The 17,313-nt window shown below is 43.0% G+C and overlaps 1 protein-coding gene across 4 annotated transcripts in view; it reads left to right on the top strand.

The window, feature by feature from the left end:
• Positions 1–297: 297 nt before the first annotated feature.
• ADAMTS18 (ADAM metallopeptidase with thrombospondin type 1 motif 18) overlaps positions 298–17,313 on the top strand; it is a 79,118-nt gene continuing 62,102 nt past the window's right edge. The window contains exons 1-3 of one of the 4 annotated variants that reach the window (XM_014882079.2): positions 298–443; positions 602–680; positions 2,554–2,870. In XM_014882079.2, the coding sequence (XP_014737565.2) occupies positions 342–443; positions 602–680; positions 2,554–2,870 (498 nt within the window). In that variant the 5' untranslated portion in view covers positions 298–341. Of the gene's footprint in view, positions 495–601; positions 681–2,553; positions 2,871–17,313 lie in introns of all 4 variants that reach the window. The other 3 variants (XM_088171834.1, XM_088171835.1, XM_088171836.1) reach the window with 3 other exon arrangements.

Here is a 17,313-nt window from a genome sequence, read left to right as displayed (position 1 = left end):
GCCCCGCTCCGCCCCGCCCCGCTGGTCCCGCCCGCCCCGCTCGCCCCCCGGGCGCGGCCGCGCCAGACGCGGCGCCGGAGGCAGCGCTGCCCCGCGGCGGCGGCGGGGCTTAAAGCGCGCTCGGGCGGCCGGGGCCGCGCTCACCTGGGCGCCGCGCTCACCTGGGCGCCGCTCCCCGCGCTCCGCCGGCCGGGGCCGCGCTCACCTGGGCGCCGCTCCCCGCGCTCCGCCGGCCGCCGCAGCGGCTGCGGGGCAGCGCCCAGGTGACCATGCGGGGCGGGCGGGCGCTCTCGCCGCACGCTTCGGGGAGCAGGTAGCACCCGCCAGGTGCGCGGCGGAACATGGACTGTCTCCTGCTGGCCGTCTGGACTTTACCTGCTGCGATTCTCGGCGGCAGCTCCATGCAATTCCAGACTCTCCCGTGGCTCGGAAGCACTGTAAAGGCAGGTCGAGAGCACTTTCTTTTGCAGTCGCCTAGTGTGCTTTCATACCAGGTTACTGCAGTTTCTGGTGCCTTGTCTTTCTGCCTTGCCTTGTCAAGGAAATCTCGCCCAATACTCCTTTTCTCTCTCTCTCTTTTATTTTTTTTTTTCTCTTGCAGACCCTTCAGCTGTGTTGCCTCTGTTGCATGTCTCACGCGGCAACTTTAACCAGTGACAGCATCAGTGAATTGACTCATGGTTTGTATAGCTCTTTTTGTGTCTATGTGAACATTTGCATGGATGCTTTATTTTTTTTTTATTTTTGTTTTTCGTGGAGTGAATATTTAGAGGCAAGAGGTCACAGTGTTTGGGGAGCATGAAGTGCAAGCAGGCTGGCTACTGCGGGATGGTGAACCATGGGCAGGGATTAGTTTGTTAAGCCCTGTGTGCTAAAGCTGAAAGGAACAATATGTAGCAGCAAAGCAAATGAATGAGATGGTAAATACATCCACGTTTCCACGTGCGAATAGAAAGATGAATGCATGTGTAGCCACAACAGCAAAACCTCATGTGTCTGTTGTGGAAGCAGTGAGACAAAAGTAATGAAAAGATGTGTGGGAGAGCAGGAGGAGCTGTGCAATGCAAGCTAAGGGAGAAAAAAGCCTGCAGAGAAAGGGCTTGTGTGAGTGAGAGCTCGGGAGCCGTTTGTTCCCAGGTTGGAGTGACTAACACGTAGATGCTGATGACTTTGGGACTTTTGAAGTGCAGTATATGCTTTGTGTTGTGTGTGAGTAGAAACAAAGTACAATAGAGAACCACACCAGGGTGCAGAAAGGAAAACCCTCTTGCACCCTATGCTCTGCTCACCGGGGGATTCCCTCTCTCCACCAGCTGCTTGCATTTTTTGGCCCCCAGCCTGCTTAGCGTCCTCAGCTTCTGCCGTTGATTAACACCACTCGAGGAAAGTGAAAGCTCTTGATGTATTGTTTCCACTGTCTAAGGAAAAACAACCTATCAGTGGTTACGTTTTCAGCCTAATGTGTGTCCAACAAAGTCTATTCAGGCAAAGAGATTGATTGGAGACTATTTGCAACATCTGTTACAACACAAGGAGGAGGGGGTTTTCTTCTTTTTTAATGGTGTTATTTCAATTTAGGAAGAGAAATTAATTGTCTGTCAAGTGCATGGACATCTCTAAGTATCCACAGAGAAACACAGGTCACAAATTAAATGGGCTCGTGAAGCAGTTTTTTTCAGCATAACTACTTGGGTTACCAGGAATAGGTGCCAAGATCCTAGTTCAGGGAACAGCTAAAACTCAGACCCTGGTTCCAGGACAGGGTAATCCCTGCATGGCTAGGTCAATACCAATGTAATGTACTGCAAGTGAGGCACCTGCTTGTACACCCAGCTGAATTATGATCTCTTCTCCCCTCCCCCCTCCCTTTCTAGGTGGTTCTGAGTAGATCTGAAAGTTCTCCTAAAAAATAGTTTTGTAATTTTTTGCATATTGTATCCAAAACAATAAACTTCTTTGACATGCAATTAGCAGTGGCTGACTAAAGGTTATTAGGTAGGATGTAATCTCTTTCTGCTGGAGGTCAGTTACAACTTGAAACCCAGCCTAATCAAGTCACTACAAAGAGATGAGGTCTCACTCAGTTAAGGCATTAATAAATTAATCCTTTAATCCATTTGAACAAGAGGTACAGTTCTGCAAGGCCCCCATCATGGTTACCCCTACAGTGATACAATATTTGCTGCATTCTTAGGGAAGGGAAAAGCCTCTCAAAGCAGAGCAGCCTTCACATTTGACAGCAATTAATACAGGGGGAGGGGGAAATCTACAGATCTGCTGGTGATGACAAATGTCTTGAGAGGAGCAGTTGTGGGAATGTTCACAGCTATGCTAGTTAGTCTGTGCCTCTCAGTGGGACACAAAGGAAACAAACACAGGCTGAGAGCCTGTGTGAGTTACAGGGTGAATTTGTGCAGGCGAGACAGCACACACAGAGCCTGCAGGCCAGCCCCATGGAGGGGATGCTCCCTGCCATAGGGAATGCCTGAGACCGTGTCAGAGTGCCTTGTCTGTGGGATGCCAGAGCTGATGGCCAACTCTTTATCGTTACAGATTACGTGTTTGTGACACCTGTCAGAGTGGATGCCAGCGGATCGTACATTTCACATGATGTTTTGCACAGCACTAGGAGAAAGAGATCAACTCAGAGTTCAAAGAGTTCCTTGCACTACAAATTTTCAGCATTTGGACAGGAACTTCACTTAGAGCTTAAACCTTCGACCATTTTAAGCAACAGTTTTATTGTCCAGGTACTCGGGAAAGATGGAGTGTCAAATTCTCAGGAACATGAAATTGAGCAGTGTTTCTACCAGGGATTTATAAGGAATGATAGCACCTCTTCGGTAGCAATATCTACATGTGTAGGCTTGGTAAGTGTCTATTTAAAACAAATCAGCATTAAAAGTATTTTCATGTGTGGAATAGTAGCTGATAGTTCATATAATATTCAGGACACCATACAGCCTTTTCTGATTTTTCTAGCATCACTAGTTACTATTGTATTTAACAGAAGAAACTTCATTGTAGCCAATGAGCTGCATCAAAACCTTTGTATTTTTTGATGACAGTCTTTCAGGAAAAAGAGCAGAAGACTGGCTGGTAGTCCCAGTAATTATCCCATAGCAATTTGGTACAGTTTGTGATAGTTTATACATTTCTGTTCACTCTTAAGTAGAAGTTCTTCCTGCCTTTGTGAAATGTGATGAATAAAGGAAAAAAATCAGTCCATAAGCTCATGAAAAAACAATATTATATCTAGGTTCATAAACTTCTTTAAGGAAGGGTGAATTTCCTAGCTTGGCAGGGGTTAGGAACAAATTTCCCTTTGTTTCCTTTGATAATTCAAGCCTTATTTAGGTTTACAAGTCTTGATGAGTTGATCTCTTATGAATGTGTTAAATATTATCATTGTGTATTTTCCATTTATGGCTGTCACGCAAATTCATGAAAAACCATTATTCACAGGTGATTTTTTTCAAAATCAATTTGTCAGTGCTCATTGCCTGCAGAGAAGGCTTTACTGATGTAATTTAGGAGAATTGTCTACAGAATTAATAGTTAAGGATGTTTTCTAGGCTTAATCCCTTGCACTTGCAAAGCAGTCTGCTGTGGCTGCAGAGGAAGGCAGTGACATTGAGTGGGAAGTATATGAAGTCATCTGTGTGCTTTGTGGTTGATTAAAGGTCCAGAGGATATGTTGGGTCACCCTCTAGAAATCTGTTTTGCAAAGGTACTTGGCTCTGAGGGCTATTAAACTGTGTGACAGGACCAAAGAAGGAGCACTTGAGACAGCCAGTGTTTCCTTTGAAACTGGAATCAGTGACTTGAGAAGCCTGTTCATTAGGAAGGGCTGTTGATAACTGGTTGAAGTGGTCTGGGTTATATTTTGAATGCTGCACTCTTTTTTTTAATATATTTTTACCTCATCAAGTTAGAAGAATCTTAACAGTTCATTTGAACAGTAGCAAATGTGAGTTTGGAGCAGGTGCCAGGAAGTGGACTGGAACTTTCTTTTGCTTTTAAAGTTGTGTTTGTGATGCTGAACTGTTAGCATCAAATGTGCTGAGTTGTTTTCATGGAAGCCTCACCTTTTATCAGATTTACTCAGAAAAATACCTTGTTTTCACTCATTGCAGTGTTTTGTCTTTCTGCTATGGGAAGTGCTCTACCTACACACAGCAGGTACAGTTTGGGAGATCTCCCCTGTTTGGCCACGTTTTGGTGTTTAACATGCTTTCTGAGCTAAGTGAAGCTGGGCTTGTCAAGTCTTGTCTGGAGAAGGAAGGTTCAAGCCTGCCTCAGGTCACAGAGGAACAGAATGTGGTGATCTTAACTGAGAATGAAATGGATCTTTTACCACTGTCTCGACACAGAGGTTGTTATGACTGGTAAACTTCACTTACAAAAGATCCAGAAACTGATCAAAAGAGAATAAATATTGTGGTATGAACAAACTTATTATGGAAGTACCCAGATTATCAACTAATAGGATCTCTTTTTAAAATTAATTTCAAGGTTCAATAGATTTTGCCTTAAATTGTTGTTATAAACTGGCAAATGAAGTAAACCTTTACTTACAATAATCTCCTGCAGGGTAGGTATCCCAAAGTATAATTGTTCCTTTCTCTCCCTGTCCATCTATTAATTTCAGTGCACCTAATGAATCCCAGGCAAATTACCAACAGGATTCTGAGTCTTTCAGTTTGCAAGGCTGCCCTCTTAAAGATGTCGTCAGCTGTCTGCAATGACACCCACGTCACTTTTCACTGGGATCCAAACTCAGTAATCATATGTTAAGTCTGGACGCTGTGCTCTGATCAAGAGAACCTTGTGAATAGCTTCTATATCCTTTTTCACCAACCACTTTTGTCACTTGGTTGCCCTTCTTTCCTATTTGCTTTGTTCACTGCAATTAAACCGAAAGTGGTGTTTCTTCTATATGGTTGGTAGCACTAATCTTTCCATTGTTCCTTTCATTAGCAATAGCTTCCCTACAATAAAGCTGCAGTGACCCATTCTTTCAAGCCTGGAACACCACAATGTGATTTGGAAGCAATTGCATTTCAATAGACTACGGGGACTCTTTGATCTAATTTTTTGGATGACCTCGAGTATTCAGTCATTCAGCTGTCTGTTATCTGCCGGTGCCTGCAGAGGAGACTTTGGGGAGAGTCCGTATGAAATGGTTTGTTAGGCAGGATGACCTTAACTTAACACTGGGAAGGAGCAAGAATTTGTTGCTTTGGTCTAGATCTGTTAAGAGATGTGTGTATATTACGTTTTAATGGCTTAGTTGACAGGAAGGCCCCACATTTTTATGCTGATTTGTTGATTTGAGACCAAATGTTTCCATCAGTCAACACAATTTTCTTGGTGTGTCAGAAGGCAGAGCTGGATCTTTATCTGAACAAGTCTCTAATATAGTAAGTGAACATTTCAGGAGAATGTGCACAAGTTTACTGTGAGTGCTGCCTCTTTTCATCATCAAGTGCTTCAACTTTCAACTGGAAACTTGCCTTCTTCTGTCTTCTGCCCTTTTTCTGCTTCAGTTAGCATCCTTTGCTTGCTGAAGCATCTGTTATACAGCAAAAACCCAGTGCTTTTACTTGTTTTATAAATGAAAACTCTTTTCTGGAGCTTCTGTATAAGAATGAGAACATGATACATTTCTTCCACAGAAGCTATGATAATTTTTGCACATTTTTTTTTAACGTGTTCTCACTTCCAGGGATCATTTTTCTTACTCTTAAAATTTTGGGACAATGAGTTTATGTTAGTAAATGCAAAGCTAGCTTCTCTCTTTGCCATCATCTTAGTGTGTCTCAAATACAAAGTAATGCAAAATCTTTTACTTTTCTTCAGTGATTTTCACTATTGATTTAATAAACTTCTTGTGTTACTCCTGCATGACTTTTTGGAGTTTCCTTCAGTGCCTTATGCTCACTCAATTGGTATATCCAGGCTACTGGTTTGTCTTGCTGTTCATCTCCTGTTTACATTATCCAAATCAATCTGTTTGTTCTTTCTACATTCAACCTTTTTTCCAAAATCCTGATTTGAGCTAATTCTTACTTACTCTAATTGTATTTTTGTTACTGTTATTATTTAGTAATTTGTTATTACTTATAATTGTCTTTAGCTAGCTCATTGGGAGGCAGACCATACCAAATCCACAGGGTACTGTGGTTTTTCAAGTTTTTCTGAATAAGATGATGCTGGCCACTTTTAGAAAAGGAAACTGTTTTTTTAGGACTACTCAGTGTGTATATTCCTACCTCTTTCCTCTTTCCCCCTTTCCCATTCTCATCCACTCTGTGCTATTTAATCTGCATTAAAAATGGTATCTGTTGTAGGTTCACCATCTTTAACTTCACAATGACATCTAAAAGATTTACTGCTGCCTTCCTAGCCTGTATCACAGTATGTTGTTTGCCTCTCTTTACAGGCCAGTTTTTGTCTCCTTTCTGTCTCCTTACTTTAGGTTTATGTGTACAGAATCTCCTGTATAAAGTGAGTTGTTTGCAGTCACACAGTAAATCAGGGCAGAATACAAGAGAACCTCAGAGGTCTCTGGTTGTATTGTAGAGACTTTCTCAAAAGTAATTTATAATTGTGCTTTTGGGAGCAGAAGTTGCATTCCCCTCATGAACGTGAACTCGGGCAAAGTCAAACAAGTTTATAATCCAGTACACAACATAGAAATTGGTGGCCCTAATGAATGAGGGGTTTGTTATACAGCATTTATGGGGTACAGGACACAGGCAAGGGTCTAGAGCAAGTACAGAATGCATGCCCAGAGGAAGGAGCTGTTTATATAAGGAGCTCTCCTCCCATTCCATCCCAGAGAAGATGTGTGTGTATTCTGGGATAGAAAAGGTGAGTTCAGTTCAGTGGAGCAGTTCAGGTCCTTTAAAACTGTATGACACACGGTTTTATCACCCACGTTTAGCCCTGGCATGGAGGCTGAGAGGCTGTGCCTGCTCACACCAGAGGTGAGTTTGGGCCATTCTCTCCCTTTGATTTATGGACCTCCCTTAGAAGTAGTGGTGCCCTCCTCTGGTTTTGGTGAGATGTGGTTAAATCTGTCATTAAAAGCAGCCTCCTTCTCTTGTCTCAAGTTGTGTTATGTTTATTAGTGTCTAGTCAAAGGAAGAGAAAGAGGAGGGAGGGATGAATCATGTTACACTCGTTGAGCTGTCAGAGGATTCTAGACAAGAAGGGTTATAGATGTAGCACTGAGAGATAAACAGGAGATGAATTAATTCAGTGGAGGGTGTGTGTGTGTGTGTCTGAGGACAGGGCTTTGCTCAAGGTATCAAAGAAGCCACAAAATTAAAGTGTCTTGATGCAGTCTGACCACCTAAGAGGCTGACAGGCCAGGCAGCTCATGTACCCCCTCTTTGTAGTCATTTAATTGCACCTGGTATTAGCATTATTTAAGTTGATGCTAACAGCAGCCTCCTATTCCTAAAGCTCACACTTTAATTCCAATTAAATGTGTTGAGACAAATCCCAAGGTTCTTATGCAGACAAACTGCCATCAAACTCAGTGAGGCAGACTGCTGGTGAAAGTAGAGAATAATTGCTGTTTGCAATGAGGGTCCTTTAGAAATCGACAGCTGTAAAAATACAACAGTTTGGCCCAGTGGGACTTGAGGAGAAGCTAAGTACAGAGCTGGTGATTTTTCTCATTCTTAGAGGGTTTTTTTAGTCCACCCAGAAGCCAATACACAAATCCTATATTTTCTGCCATTATACCAGCATAACATAAACAACATCTTGCATGGGAGTTCTGTGATTTTTCTTTGTATTCACACACCCTTGCATGTCCATTCTTTATAAAACACAAACTGTGTTTTACAGGATCATCCTTTTGTCCACTGTTTTGGTGAACATTTTTCCATTATTATTCTGGTACTCCTTAATATTGTAAATGTGAAAATAAGAAAAGGAAAATGAGAAAAGACAATGGGAAATAGTAATATTCTTGAGGATATTTTAGGTTATACTAGAAAAATACAAGGCAGTGTTTCTGCATTGACCTGACTGGTGATGAATTGTGTGATTAGGTTATTGATCAGCCTTCTCCATATCTGTCTGATAAGCTTTCTGTTTAACTCTGCCTTTAGTCTCTGCAAGACAAAGGCAGTGTTATCCCAGGTGTTTTGGCACTACTGATTCCTGATAGGTAAGAAATAGAATTAAAGAGGATTAATGATGAGAAAGAATGTGCCTCTGCTTGACAGAAAGAGTAATAGAAATTGCATTTCTTCCTGGTTTTATGTTCAAAAAACTGGAATGTACATAGAGGAGACTGGGCACAGTGGGCTGTGGCTGCAGAACCACTGAGTGCCCACAGGAGCTGGTTCTCTCTCACTTGTGCCTGCTCTGTCACTGCTCAGCTGGCAGCAGAGTGTGGAAATGGTTCATTGGTGTATTTCCAACCAAACTTCTACTACTGTGGCTACTTCTACTGCCTACTGTGGCCACCACTGCTTGAACCCTTGGAGTGGTTTTCCAGGAACAGGGAGTGTCCATTTGTACAGAGGTAGTTTATCCTGGCCCTTCTTGTTAAGCAGCAGTCCTATGACTTCCAAAGGAATCAGTAGTCTCTATCTGTGCTTGAAACATCAGTTTTACTTGCTGCAGCAAAGCCTTTCCACTAACCCTAGTTCCCACACTTTGCCTAGTCCATCAGAAAGCAGCTCACAGACAAATGCCCTTGTGAGGGTCAGGAGTGGATGACCTGCCTGCACAGACGTGACCCGTTCATAACAGGATGTCTTTGATGTCGTGAGGATTTTTATTTTCAGCGCCACTATTTTCATGTGGGCTGTACCATCTCTGCTGCCCAGAGGCAGTGTATTCTCTTCTGCACAGCTGGGAACCGCTGGACATCACAAATAGCTCTCCTTTTAGAGGCAGATTTCAATAACTAATAGCAGCTTTTAGTCACTAATTAACCTAAACAGGCTTTTATTTCTGTCTTTCCCATTTTCTTCCTGCACCTTGGAAGTGTTTGAGGAGGATACCAGGTTGGCAGACCTGGCAAGTAAAGGGTTTTGTTTTCCCAAAGGACAATGGCAGTCTGTGAAACTGCAGCTCGAGTCCAGGCCAAGCAGCCAGTCCTGGAGATCTGTACCTGACACACAGCACAGGAGTGGGAAGCACAGAAGTGTCTTGGTTGTCCCCTGATCTCCACAGGGGGACAAATTCACTTAATTTGCTCAAATGTGATATCAAAACTATTCTTAAACATAGTTTTGGTTTTTTTTCCCAAGCTTATTCTCTCCTTACCCTGTGCAGAACCAGAGCCCTGATCACGATGACAGCTCTGTGACATACTTGCCCTCAGTTGGGAGCTTGACTTTGATGCAGTGTAGGCTGCTCAGTCATAACTACTCTGGATGGTCACTGGGAGTTCTGTCACCAGCTCCAGAAGTCCCTCACATGTTTTGGCTCCTTAAATTTTTGTTTGTTACGGTATCATGTTTAAGTCCACAAGGTATTTATGATAACGTTTTCTAATTTGCACCTTCTTAGGGCTGGGTTTGTCTTCCTGATGTACAACAGGTTCTTTACCCTTTGAAAGAGAGGATCACTGGGACTGCTGACCAGTGCTGCCACAGGAGGCAAGACTGGAGGGCTGAAGACCTGTGGTTTGGAAATTTGCAGTGCATGGATCCAGATAAAAGCTGGAACTATGCTAGACAAAGGCATCCAGGGTGGTGATGCCCATAATATACCAGTCAATTCCTCAAGATCATTTCAGAGCTATTTGCATCTGATTTCATTCTCTCCTGAGCATTAGCACTGTTGTTGACTCAGACATAGAGCTTTCTAGGGATTTTCTAGGAAATATCTGTTTTCCAGGAGCTCTGTGTGCCCCACTTTGTCATGGTCTTCTCCCAGTGAGCTGGCAGGAAAGGGGTTAAACTTAATTATCTCTGTAGTCTGAGCTGGCAGTGGACCTACAGTGAGTTTTAGCAGCTGAAGCCCCAGACTTCAATAATTTTTTTTTTCTAAAAAACGCTCATTTTGTGTTAGGAAGGCTCTGACTAGCCCTTAAGTGGTATCTGAATTGAATTTTAATGGATAATTCCATTGCAAACAAGGTTTTCTTCTGTCTTTTTGATCATGTCACTGGGAGCAGAAATGTTGGTTCTTTCTTGCCTTTTCTTATCCCATTTTAATCCCAATTCTGTTGCTGCAGGTCTACCATAAATTACTGTATGCTAAAGGAATTTCCTATTGATTTGCTCTGACAGTGATTTGACCAGCTATGTGAATAGCTGATGGAAGCAGAACTTATCTTGGGTTCAGACAGTGGAGCATTGACTAAAGCTCTGAGGTAAACATTTACAGAAGCAACCTGAAATCATAAAGCCTTGCAGCTCAGCACAATTTGCAAACATGTATTAATTAAGCTTCAGTGCTGGCTCTACTCTGTGTTAGATGAGAACAACATCCTGGCACACAATGGGTTGACATCAGTAACCTTTTATTGTTTATCGTGCTCGGAAGTCACCAAGAATGAGGGTGAAGAAATGTCAAATAATCAGGTCAGATGCAAGTGAATGAGTCTTGATGGTTGAAGCTTGGTACCGTGGGAACCATTATTGTCCAGAGTAATTTCTGGAACATGCAAGCTAATTTCTTTTTTTTTACAATGTTAGTTCATAAGCTGGGGAAATCTGCAAACAACTTATATAGACAGATGAAAACACTTTTGCTGAATCTTATATGTGGTTGTCCAGCTAGTGACTGCCAAGAAATGGTAAAAGACAAAAGCTTCTTGACAAGGATAATAGGTCTTGAGGTTATTCCTACTGCAATAGCAAGGCTCAGCACAAACCTGCTTAAGAGAAGAGGAAGCTGAGGCAATAAAGTGATATTTGCTTGCAGAGACAATGGGGTGTTGCCTTTTCACTCCCCTGGGCATTCACATTTCAGGCTGCCCCACTCTGTACACAGCACACTCGGGGCTTTATTCTTTGAGGGCTGGATTCTTGCTGTTCACAGTGGGATCACTTGAATGCTTGTGCCTGCCTGCCTAATATATGTTAATTGAAGGACTTTTGTGTCTCAACATCTTTATTAATATTAATGGAATGAGATTTTTAATGGACCTATACAAAATATGCTTGACCTAGCTTGAGCCTTCACTTTTGTTTTTATACTCTGCAGCACAGTGTGGCTTCTGACTAATTTAAGAATGTAATATTATATTCTGTGGCAGAGTACACAAACTAATGAAACATGGATTATTCTTCAGACCTGCAGTTTCCTTGCCATGAGATATAGAGCTTATATAACACCAGAATGTAATTAGTTCTTTTTAAATAATGAAATTAAAACCAGGTTTTCTTTTTCTGTGTGCAAATTATTGCACTTCAGTGAAAAGATTTTTAAAATAATTCTTTCTTGACCAGGCCTGTCTTATGCCACACACTCAATTCTTTTTTTTTTTTTTTTTTTTTTTAGGAAAAAGTCATCAAAACAGTAGGCCTTAAAATTAGGCTAGACTAAACCTCAAGAAAAATTTCAAATTAATATTGCTGTTAAAGTACAAGCTGGTCATGGTGAGAGGTATAAATTCTGTAATGCAGCATCAGACAAGAAAGTTTAAACTTCTCTAAAAATGTGGCTACCCAGTGTAATTTCTTGTTAACACTTGACAGAAGGTTATGTTACTTGTTTTGTTAGATACAAATATAAATGAAATGTTAAAGTAACAGTCTTGGACGAGGGCAGAGGTTATTTTTGTTTTGCAGTCCACTGTGGATGATTATGGCATATACAAGAAAAGTGCTGCTGTCACGTTTGCTCTTGTTTGTTACTTTTTCTGATAAAGAATAATTCCTCCTAGTGTGTTCTGCATTTCATTGTTTGTAATAAACATCTCTGCAACACTGTGGAGACCAGGCTGCCACAACAGGAGCTCCAGGCTCGCTCTGTCAGCTGGTTCTCTTCATGCTGGAGGCCATATGGATATTTTTTTACACTACTGACATTCCCACATACTGGTGGTGGGATTGTTATCCTACCCCAAGCAGAAAAAACTTGACCAATGGGGCAGAAAAAAGAATTTCTAGGCTGAGACAGCAGTGGGCTGCTGATGTCTGCTGATTCCTGGAGCCCAGCACCATCCACTCTCGTTGAGAGGTGTTTGCTGGTTGATGGGCTTCATCTGAAGCTTCTTGTGGTGAGTAAAAAGTTTTCTGCTGACTGCTTTGGATCTGAACCTGGCCTTGGGAAGTGTCTTGGCCCTTGAGTCTGTAGGCATTCCATTTTTGGGACACACTGCTGCAATTGCTGTTTGGTTTAGAAAGGTATTTTGGAAAGGGGAGGCACCACTGGCTCATCAAGAAAGTGAAACATGTCTGTTGCTCCTGGCGGACCCCAGAATGCATACTGGACATAATCCAGGGTGGTGCTGTATAATCAGATTTCACTGAATCAGAAGTTAGATGGAGGCAAACCCCGTCTGCAGGCTGAGCCTCGCTGTCCTCGTGGAATGCTCAGACCAGAACAGCCAGGAGTGAGACGTGGTGGGAGCTCAGGCAGATTCCAGAGACTCAGCTGCTCCTACTGCTGCTGGGAAATGCACCCAGGTGCTTGCCATATAGTGCCTGCAGTTGCAGATGAGTTCCAGTGCCCTGGTGCCAAGTGCTGCCATTGCACTGCTGGCACTGTATCCTGGCAGTGAAGGAAGAGCAGCGGCCACCAAAAAATGCAAAGCCACCAGTAAATGTAAAGAGGTTACTTGGCCTAACCCAAACCTAGTCCTGATAAAGTCAAGTCTGGTGATGGGAATAAAAGAGGATGGTGCCTTTTGAGGCCTGTTGTCCTTGTTAGACAGGAGATGGACTTGGCAGGTTTTGAGCTGTGAAAATGTGCAGGAATGTTATCAGATGTCATCACAGAGCACCTGTAGGGGACAAGACCTCACTGATCTCCTGCTCTAGGAGAGCTGAGTAATTGTATAGAGGGAAGCATGTTACAGAAATGGTTAATTGGTTCCTGTGTTTGCCAGAGAGAGCTGGGTGGTCATTTGAGCTGCTGAGGCACAGAGCCCTGCAGTCTCCTGTAATGAAGACCACGAGTGAGCCCAGGACAGAGCAGGGTGCAGGTGGTGCCATGTGCTGTGAGCATCAGGATCATGCTGTGGTGACAAAGGCTTGTGTTTTCCAGCAGTGGGACAGATGAAATACCAAGGAAAGGACAATTTGGACCAGCAGCTGAATCAGAGGGCTGATATATCACCATGTAGTACCAGTTAAAGCTAGGAACAAAAATGTGCCAGACTGTAGTCTTGGCCTCTGAGTACTGCACTGGTTCTGCTTACAGGCCCTCAGATTTTGGGTTATAGTGCCATCAGAAGTTTATTTTTGTTGTAATTTTCCAAGCATTTCTTGAAAATTATCTTTCTGGTGCACAGAAGAGCACCGCCACACTAAATTAATTGCAAATAGCTCGAGGGCTAAGGGAATAGTATATTTTTTGTTGTGGCTGTTCACATGATTTATTTAGTCATTTGAAAGACTACAGTTTGGGAAAGTCAGGAACCACTCTGATGTGAGAAACAAAATAGAAGGAAATGTTATTCATCCAGAATGAGGGGCTGTCTTCTGCAAACCAGCATTTGTGCATAGCCAAGGTTGTTCTGCCTCCACAGCCCTACTCCTGTGTTAGGATTAGTAGAAGATGAGGAGTATTTCCCATTGGGAATGCTTCCTGCCCACCATCAGTCCTGGTCATGCCTGCTCCAGAATATCTCCATGGATATTCTGCATCCTTTATGGACAGCTTAGCCTTTGTACCTAATTGCCAAAAAAGAGGAAGAGAGTTTATATATTGGTACATCCTTTTCTGTACCAATGCACTGAATTGGTGCCTATTATTTATTAAATCTTTATCGTGCAAAGGACAGTGAAATTCAGTGTCCATTGTATCTGAAATAGGAATATATTTGTTTTTCTACAAGGTGCACATGGCAATGTTGTTTATGGCTGTAGTCTCTTCTGCTGTTCAATAACTTGTTCAATCATTATTCTAATTTAAAGCAACACTGTTGTACTCTTTTAAGGAAAGGAATTCCATTTTAAAGAGAAGGTTATTGTAGTTTGTCTTTAATTTTCGTAGTAAGTGGAAGGTGTAGGTTTATTGCAAAAATTTATAATGTGGAGGATGTATATGAATGAATCTCACATGACTTCCTTTATTATTTGTTAAAATATGTTAAAAGAGTAAGGCACTGTAAATGTGTTTTCTAAATGTATTTGCTATTGAAAACAAAACCAATTTTCTTTCAGATTGGTGAATCTTGTAAGAATTGGTATATATTATCTGAAAAACTATGACCAGTGTCCTATTTTAATCCTTTTGAGGGGCTCAGTGGAGGTGTATAAAGAGAAGTCCTGGAGAGGGGTGATCAGATATGAAATCCTGGGCTGAAACTATTCCAGCAGGATGGGGAGTGTAGCTTAAACCCTCTCTTATCTTGCCACTGCTCTTGTGTGTGCTGCCTCTCCCCAGCAAGATGCCTGACTGATTCACAGCAACTGATGGGCAGTTCAAAATTACAAAGCTTTCAGTTTCCTTGCTCCTAACAGATAAAGAGGGTGGGCATTTCCTGATTATATGGTATACACTCAAAATATTTAAGTTCCCCATGGTGCTATTTGTGCCTAATTTACTTCTCTAGCACATTAACACTGCTGGTTTTCTGCAGAGGGAGGAGTGTGTGGTGTGACATGCTGTGAAGAGAGGAAATGTTTCACAAGAGCTCCTTCTGGCTTTTCCTCTGTTTGCATTACCACCTGGAAAGAAGGAAAGGTGGAGGGACTGACTGATGGTCCAGATGGATTGCAGGAACAGTCACATCTGTGGTCAGATGTGTTAAGCTGGGCAAATTCACACTGGGAAGTGGCAGGATTGCACTTCAGCTCCTGAAGCACATGGAACCTCCTGTAGGAAGTGTGTGGGCATGAGTGCTGAGCTACCATCAGCCAGTCAGCTTGGGGCAGGCTGTGCCCCTTCAGGGGCCACTGAGAGCCAGATTATTTTGGGGAAAGGTTGGGGATATGCCAGTGTGAGGGATGAGGGTTGAAGACAGGCTCCAGCAGAGCAGATACCATCTGAGTATAATAAATCACAGGCTGTGCAGGTCACACGGAGCTTCAGAGGGACTTGGAGTGGGAGGACCACATTTATCACTTTGCATGCTCACTTTTCTAGTTCTTGCCTAGGAAGGCAGACAAATGATCTCCTGTTTATGGGAGTTTGGGTGCTTTGATGTACTAATTATTCCACTCATGGTACTTCTCAGCAGAGCAAGCGTGTCCCAGTTCCTGGGTAAGGACTCAGGATGCCAGAGCAGCTGAGCTGTGCAGCATTTCTGTCACTGCTGGCTGAGCTGTGCAGCGTTTCTGTCGCTGCTGGCTGAGCTGTGCAGCGTTTCTGTCGCTGCTGGCTGTGCTGTGCAGCGTTTCTGTCGCTGCTGGCTGTGCAGTGCAGCATCTCTGTCGCTGCTGGCTGTGCTGTGCAGCGTTTCTGTCGCTGCTGGCTGTGCTGTGCAGCGTTTCTGTCACTGCTGGCTGTGCTGTGCAGCGTTTCTGTCACTGCTGGCTGTGCTGTGCAGCGTTTCTGTCGCTGCTGGCTGTGCTGTGCAGCGTTTCTGTCGCTGCTGGCTGTGCTGTGCAGCGTTTCTGTCACTGCTGGCTGTGCTGTGCAGCGTTTCTGTCACTGCTGGCTGTGCTGTGCAGCATCTCTGTCGCTGCTGGCTGTGCTGTGCAGCCAGCTCAGGTCGCTGGTGCCAGGATGGAGCAGAGAGCACTCTCAGGCCCTGGAGAAGGAGCTGCATTGGAGACTGGAGTGTCTGTGACTCTCACACACTCCCCTGATGTCCCAGAGCCTCTGTGACCCTGGCAGCACATTTCTCTTCTTGGAGCTTTTTTCTTAACCTGTGCTTAACCCGACCTTTGCTTAACCTACTGTTCAGTAGATTCATTGCAGAAACAAGGTCAGGCTGCTTAGGAAATTTTGCCTCCTAAATCATCTGCTGATACAATTATTTTTTTTTTCCATCCCTTTATAATTTTGCAGCATGCTGAGCTGTCAACAGATATTTCCCTTGTCTTCACTGCATCTTTATTTCAGTCAGAAGGCCTGTAGTGTTTAACATAGTGGCAACATCTGTTCAATAGATATCTGGTTATCTTGGACCAATTTAATATAAAGAATAACTCATAGAATAAAAAGTGGCTTTCAGGGACTGCCTTCTCTTTGCCACTTTAATTTTCTTGATTCCTGAGATCTCAGAGAGCATCACAGGGTTACTTTGAGCTTTGATCCACAGACTATGCTTTGAGAGCCTGATATGTAAGGTATTGTGCTGAAAACACTCTAGTGTACAGATGCTTTTGTGAAGAAATGCTGTTAACCTGCATGAAAATCCTGGCAAAAGGTGCTTTCTGAGATAACACATAATTGAATAGATTTCTTGAATGAAAAGACACAGGTAAATGCTCCCACTCTCTTTTTTTTCCCCACTGTTTTTTTAACTCATCCCTGCTAAACAGTTGCATAATTTAGATGCTTGTTCTAAAGTCTGGTGATGGCAAAACCAGTTTAGTTCCACAGGTCTATTCAGAGGGTACAAGTCAAACATTGGGCTGAGTGGTTAACACTCACTGAGTGGTTAACAGTGGTTAATACTCCAAATGCTGCTTTAAACCCTGTTTTGGGCTCTGACCTTGTCACAGAGAGCATGTCAGGAGGTGTAAATTGATGCACTGGGTTGAAAAATGGATTTACCTCACCTTACCACAACCTGGACCAATGTGAAGGTAGTATTTCTGTGCCCATTTAAAAACATTTGTGGCATTATGTTTTCTTTTATGCCAAACCAGGAGCTCTTTTTGGTGGGTTTTGCATGTTGCCTCAGTTATTTCTACTACAGAGATTTAGAAAATAGTACTGAAAACTATTTCTCATTGAACTTTCATTTATAATATTATTAAAAGTAGGAAATCTGGCTGGATTTGTCACAGGCTAAGCAAACTTTCTCATTTACTCCAGCAGAGCAGTTATAGCATGTTCACCCTTGGGCATCATTCCCTTAAAATAGAAGCTGAGGCTAATTTGTGGGAGAGGAGTGAATGAGTGCACAGCTGTAGAGCAGGCTCAGGATGGGTGCAGAATGGCTGAGCAGTGCAGATTGGTGGCATTTGGCTGCAAGGGGGAAAACAGAGACTCTCTGGACTCAGGATATGCTTGGCAGTGTAATATGGTGAAGGCAGGTTTTGTGAC

Source organism: Sturnus vulgaris, chromosome 12 (genome assembly GCF_052056855.1).
Source record: "Sturnus vulgaris isolate bStuVul1 chromosome 12, bStuVul1.hap1, whole genome shotgun sequence".
NCBI lineage: Eukaryota > Metazoa > Chordata > Aves > Passeriformes > Sturnidae > Sturnus > Sturnus vulgaris.
The sequence above is the reverse complement of the archived record's forward strand: the minus strand, read 5'-3'. Positions and strand labels throughout refer to the sequence as shown.